Source organism: Monopterus albus, unplaced genomic scaffold (assembly GCF_001952655.1).
Source record: "Monopterus albus unplaced genomic scaffold, M_albus_1.0 scaffold592.1, whole genome shotgun sequence".
Taxonomy (NCBI): Eukaryota; Metazoa; Chordata; class Actinopteri; order Synbranchiformes; family Synbranchidae; genus Monopterus; species Monopterus albus.
The window spans coordinates 10,587-16,965 of NW_018128472.1; the positions used below are offsets into that span (position 1 = coordinate 10,587).

Below are 6,379 nucleotides of genomic sequence, written 5' to 3' on the forward strand. Positions count from 1 at the left end.
CTTAAACGCACCGTGCATTCGTGGATCGTGGACTTTTGAGAGTGCGGAAAAACACTCAAAAATCCGTGTGTGCGCGGAAGGTGATTCGTGTGTTAGACGATCCACGCATGCGTAGGTAACAATGTGTACGTACTTTCTAAAGAACTGCACAGGAAAAATCGATCTTAAGCATTTGTAAAATGTGTTTTATGTGCAGTTTGTACAGCATGACACACACACACACACACACACACACACACACACACACACACAAATGGCTTGTTACAGACAAAACGTTAAACACGCATTTATAACATTTGATAGTGTTTTATCTTCATAGTTTACCCTTCATCATTTGATCATTATCACAAATGCACAGCTCAGTTTATTGCAGTCGCGGTGTCTGTTTATACCAGACCTCTGCTCAGTGACTGACCAGGTCTCTCTACCCCCCCACAGCTCACCTTCCAGCGCAGAGACGACAGAGAGGAGCAGCAAACACACGGAGAAGCCCATGGTGGAGTTTACCCTTCATCATTTGATCATTATCACAAATGCACAGCTCAGTTTATTGCAGTCGCGGTGTCTGTTTATACCAGACCTCTGCTCAGTGACTGACCAGGTCTCTCTACCCCCCCACAGCTCACCTTCCAGCGCAGAGACGACAGAGAGGAGCAGCAAACACACGGAGAAGCCCATGGTGGCCAGGGTTGGTCCAGAGACAGCCGAGAGAGTGACGGCGCAGCTGGAGACGGAACGTTGGGATTCAAAAAGTAAACAGGAACAGGGAGGGAGACGGGGGGAGGAAGGGATAGGGAGAGAGAGAGGGAGACAGGGGGAGATAGAGAGAGGGAGCGGGAGGAAGGGATAGGGAGAGGGAGGGAGAGGGAGATAGAGACAGGGAGACGGGGAGGAAGGGAGAGGGAGATAGAGGGGGAGAGGGAGAGAGGACAGGCGCCTTCACCCAGGCTCCGCCCAGTCACGTGTCCTCTCTCCACATCAGGCCGATAACTTCTACCTTTTCTCCTGTTAAATGATTTAAACATCTGGACTCACGCACACACCAAACACACCCGCAGCTTTGCGTGGCGCTCACCGAGAAGCTCCTCTCCGTGGTTGACTAGACACAAGGCACCGAGATACTCGTTCATTTAGATCTGCTAACACGCGTCACAGCGGTTATAAACACACGCACGCCCGTCAGCCGGTCACAGAAAAAGCCCCGGTCATCACAGAACAGCACAAAACAAACCCGGTGGTGAAACGTTAGTCCGGTACCGAGTTCCTCACCCCCTCATCGTGTCTAGCGGCTCAAACCGCAGGCTCCAGGCGGACGGCTCGGTTCTCCGTGACCGGGGCGCGACACCAGACCGGACAGAGGAAACCCACACAACGTGCACATCTGTGAATGACCGCAGTATGACGACCGGGTTTACAGCGCACACCGGTCCGCCTCCCGCCCCCGGAACCAGAAAGGTCTCCACCTTTATGCCCGCCCCCAATGCTGCGTCACGTCACACGGGATGGACGGGAAACACAACTACGCATAACGTGCACCGGGGGCTTGTGGGAAGTGAAGTGTGTTTCTGTACCCTGATGATAAAGACGTGACCTCTGACCTCTGCTCTTTGTGCTGTTTTCTCTAATGAACTGTCACACAGCTGTTTACATCCAGGAACCGACTGAGACAGAATAAAGGACGTTACATTTCAGGTTCATCTCTAGTTTAGATCTTAGAAGATTCGTTCAAACCATAGATTTAAAACAAACCTCCAGCACTGTGCACGTGTTTGACAGGCTCTATCTGCTGATGGTTCTCCCAGAATTCACCGCGTCCTCTCTGTCTGACATGTGTGGTTTCTGTGACCCCGGCATTAAACACGCTCCTCCTTGGTGAAACCTTTAGGCTGCTCCTCAGCTTCACTTTGCCGTTTGTGGGTTGTTGTGGGTCAGTTGTGTCTTTTTATCAGACATGTCAGGTGAGTTTGGACCAGGTTCAGTCAGGACCAAAGGCCTGTTGTACTGTCTCTCTCTGGCCTAGTAACCCTGATCCTGGGTCATGTCAGAAATAAACTTATGAGATGTGGTTGAAGGTGAAACCACTGGTGTCACAGAGGAAGGAGGAAGCTTCAGCTGCTTCACCTCACATCTCTGTGTGGCACAATGGGACAAACATCTCTCCTGCTGCTCTGTAAGTACAAACACTTGGTTTAACTCTGAGCACAGCGAGCTGGAGGGTCGCAGGGCGTTTGTAGAAGAAGCTGTAGAGACAGAACAGATGTGATGACCAGAAGAAACTGTTCATGTAGCTGAGCATCAGGGAAAGTGTGAAGTCAGGACAGAGGAGAGTGAACATGAACTCAGACACTTCTTGTCTTAAATAACAGCTCTGTCAGGAGAAGAACAGTGTTTACTACACTTTTATCAAAGTTCATAAAGTGTCAGCTTTAATGAAGACAGCTGAGACAAACCTCCGTAGTCTTAGGCTCCATTTCAGCTCCTCCTGCAGAACACATCCTGTTTCAGAAAGACTGTTATCTAATCTGTTGAAGGTCGACTGTCAGTGAGAGGTCTGGTCTGTGGCCACTGGCGAGTGGAGTTTGGAGCCAAGACGTCCACAAACCCTTAATGACAACTCCTGAACTTTAACCCTTAACTCTCTGATACATTTGTCTTTTTAATGTTTCCACCTTAAGTGTGTTTAGAGCTTTAGGTCAAAGCCTGGAAACTTGAAATGTTTCATTAATTGTAAATCTGAGTCTCGTTTCTCCTCAGTGGCACCGTCGCTGCTCTGCTGCACAACGAGCCCAGGTTGGTCGACCCGCTGTACGACGAGCTCAAACTGTTAAACGGTTCTTCATCAGGGAACAAGAGCAAAACATGTTCACTAAGAGTTTTTAGGTTTCTGCTGCTACAGAAGTGAAGAGAAGTGAGAGCAGAGCCGACGTATGTGACTAATGACAAACTGGCTCAGAGGCGTCTTCACACTTGGACATGAGACTATGTGCAGTTGGACATGCATGTAAAATATGAATTAAAGGAACAGGAAATGCACTTAATCACATTCTGACAGTTACATGTTTAGGTTGGTTCCACTGCTCAGAGCCCAGAAACAGTCCAGTACCTTCACCCTTATAATTAACTACAGTGCTGTGTTTTGTCACGTGATCAACTTTTAAACTCAGGACCTGTTGCTCAAACTGCACATGTCCCTACTGACACTGACCCATGTGTTTCTGTCCCTCCAGCTCGTCTGACTGTGAGTCCCAGCAGCTCTCAGCTGTTTGAAGGAGACTCAGTGTCTCTGAGCTGTGAGGAGGACGACAGCTCTGCTGGATGGACGCTGAGGAGGAACACGACCAGAGACACCAGGACTCAGTGTGAAGACTGGGGAGAACCAGCTGGTTCTTCCTGTAACCTCTGTGTCCTCCTGATGGACAGTGGTGTTTACTGGTGCCAGTCCACACAGGGAGCGACCAGTAACAGCATCAACATCACTGTCACTGGTAAGATCAGACTGTGGAGTCAGTGCTGATGAAGCTGTGTGTAAATGGATGAAAGGCTGTAGTTTGTCTCTGTGTTGAGGTGGAGCAGTGATCCTGCAGAGTCCTGTCCTCCCTGTGATGGAGGGACATGATGTCACTGTGCGCTGTGAAGCACGGAGCCCTCCCTCCAGCCTCCCAGCTGCTTTCTATAAAGATGGCTCCCTGATCGGGGCGGAGCCTACAGGTCACATGACCATCCGCCGTGTTTCCAAGGCTGATGAAGGCCTCTACACCTGTAACATCAGTGGTCATGGAGCGTCTCCACCCAGCTGGCTCTCTGTCACAGGTCAGGAGGTCACCGCTTGCTCCTCACTAAGTTTGTTTCCTGACACAAAGAGAAAACTAACACCTGTCTGGTTGGTTCAGGTCTTCGGCTCCTCCTCAGTTTCTGCTGGAGGTCGTCAGTTCTACCTGCAAAATAAAAAAGAGACACAAAACAAAGAGATGCACAATAAAAGGATTTCTATTTATTCTACTATCTATTCCAGGGAGGCCCACCACCACACCTCCTCCATCACCCCCCACTACCGGCTCCTTCCTGTTCCCCCCTCGTCTTCTCCCACTGTTGGTGTCTGCTCCAGCCATCTGTGTTCTGGTGCTACTGGTTCTACTGGTGCTGCTGGTGGCCCGACGTGTCTGCAGGAAGCCTGAAGGTGAGACAGGTTTGTTTCCAGCTACAGTTGTCAGACTTCTTGTGTTCCAGACATGGAGTGTGCGACTGTTTGTACGCTGAGCTTCATGAGGACAAACCTGAGCTACCGAAGGTGACACGGGAAAGTTCTGGATCATGTCCAGATATTTACTACGTTGATACTTTACCACAGCATCAAACTGTTTTACTGCTGACTTTAGTATTTATTTACAGCACCAGCAGCGTCTCAGTCAAACAAACTGTTCTGGACTCTGGTTTGTTTGACCACTTGTACTGTGTGTGTTAATGCGACACGCTGTGGGTTTCTCTGATGCCTTGTGGTGTAAACGTCGGCAGCACAGTTTCTGTAAACCTGCTGTGTAGCTTCCTGTTTTCTGGTAAAAGCCCTTCAACTGATCTGCTTCCTCCTGCTTCACTGTGGAACTGAGAGGCTCAAAACAGGACATTTCACCAGTTAGTCCAGCTTTTATTGACACGTCACCTTTTCTAGGACGATGACTCCTGCATGTGACGTGACGCCGCTCACGTGTCACATCATGAGCAAACATTATGGTCTGTTTAATGGATTTATAACAATGCAGCTGTTTCATTAACACGTCTGCCCTTCGTTAGTTTTTCTTGTGGACCATAAGACATTATTACTGCTGATATTAGCAGGTGAACAGATCAGCTCTGGCAGAACATTGATTCTCTAACTGGATTTTGCAGAGAGCGATCCAGCTCCAGTCTACTCCACTGTGAGAAGAGGAGCCAGGTCGACAGGTACGACTCTGTGCTGACGTCAGCAGCACGGCTCTACATCTGTCTGTCATTTCAAACATCTGCACCACTGCTGGATGGACGGTGACAGACCCTACTAGACGATGAACCCAGTGACTGTGATGAGCCTGTGACTGGAGCTGCAGCCCAACTAGGCCCAGGTCTCGTTTACCTGATGAACAGACGCTGCAGCTTTTCTTCTCACCCTGAGTTTGTCACACAGATCAATACAGTGTTAATGTTTGTGATGCAGTTTGTGACAACGCAGTGAAATGTGTCACCGGTCTCAGCGGCTCGCTGTGGTCGTCCACTTTCCTGTTTCACCAGGAACCTGCAGCTCAGTTTCTCAGCAGCAGCGTCTTAAAGAAAAGATGTCAGATGTAACTGGTTCATGTTCAAGGTGTGGACGGGCTGCAGCTTTATGTTAGAGAGGTGACTGTCAGGCTGTAGACGCACCAACAGCACTGTGGTTACATTATTATTATTTTATTGTATTTGAACATTTGTATTAATTATGACATTATTTCAGTCCCATTACTCTCATGAATAACCCCGTCTTTTACAGAGAGTGATGCGGTGGCTCTGTACTCGGCAGTGAAACGACAGGACGACGTCAGTTATGGACACATAGACACCAGATCAAACAGCAGCAGAGGTACGGCCGCTTTAACACTGACTCACCTGCAGGTGGTGGTACATGCTGGGCTCTGCAGTGATTTCAGTTTAACTGAGGTTGAATCACAGGGAGGAATGATTAGACTCTGCTAAGAGCAGCTGAGGCCAGTGCAGACAGGCTGACAGCCCAGTGTGCACCAGTGTGATGGTTACTGTGGCTGGAAGGGGTCTGACACACCCCCCAGGTGGACATCAGGTGGGGCAACTCTGGTTGGTCACAGAAGAGCAGATGGGTGGCGGGTGAGAGGCTGCTGCTTCTCACCTCACTGGTGTCAGTGCTGTGGGCTAAATGAGTCAGATGAGTGATGATCTGAGACGCGGTCTGCAGGGCTGAGAACCTCCAACATGGCCGACAGGAAGTTGATCCCCTGTGCTGTTCTAACCTTGTCTGACCTCTGTGTGTTTGTGTCAGAGCCTCCAGCAGAGCCCGCCGTCATCTACTCTTCACTGAGGTCCAGCTTCACACCAGTCCACCCAGTGAGGTCCAGCTGCTGCTCTACTGGTCACTAACTGGTCTCTCCACAGCCCCGCCCCCCGTGCATACGCCTTATTTATTCCATCATGTGTGTCCAGGGTCCACAGCTACACTCAGACAAACTGCTTCAGTCACTAGTGTCTTGTTGCTGTTGGTCTGAATGTGGAGCTACAGCTACTAGTCTGTGATCAGTTAGCGCCGGTTCCATGGTCAGGTATTAGTTCCCAAACATCTGTTTTCCAGATGTGGTGGCCTGATACCTCTCTCTGAGACTGTAAACTGAATGCCTCTGTA

General features: G+C 49.6%; 1 protein-coding gene across 1 annotated transcript; it reads left to right on the forward strand.

Moving 5' to 3' along the window:
- Positions 1-511: 511 nt before the first annotated feature.
- LOC109953254 (low affinity immunoglobulin gamma Fc region receptor II-like) lies at positions 512-6,369 on the forward strand. Its single transcript, XM_020588679.1, has 8 exons — positions 512-752; positions 2,755-2,790; positions 3,228-3,485; positions 3,565-3,810; positions 4,013-4,177; positions 4,885-4,938; positions 5,501-5,590; positions 6,023-6,369. Exons 1-8 carry the CDS (start codon positions 677-679, stop codon positions 6,118-6,120), a joined length of 1,023 nt encoding a protein of 340 aa, XP_020444335.1. The 5' UTR covers positions 512-676; the 3' UTR covers positions 6,121-6,369.
- Positions 6,370-6,379: the final 10 nt, after the last annotated feature.

Coding starts and splice junctions, on each gene's coding strand:
- LOC109953254 (XM_020588679.1), top strand. CDS start 677: ATGGTGGCCAGGGTTGGTCCAGAGACAGCCGAGAGAGTGACGGCGCAG. Junction 753..2,754: donor GGAACGTTGGGATTCAAAAA/GTAAACAGGAAC, acceptor GTTTCTCCTCAG/TGGCACCGTCGCTGCTCTGC. Junction 2,791..3,227: donor CTGCTGCACAACGAGCCCAG/GTTGGTCGACCC, acceptor CTGTCCCTCCAG/CTCGTCTGACTGTGAGTCCC.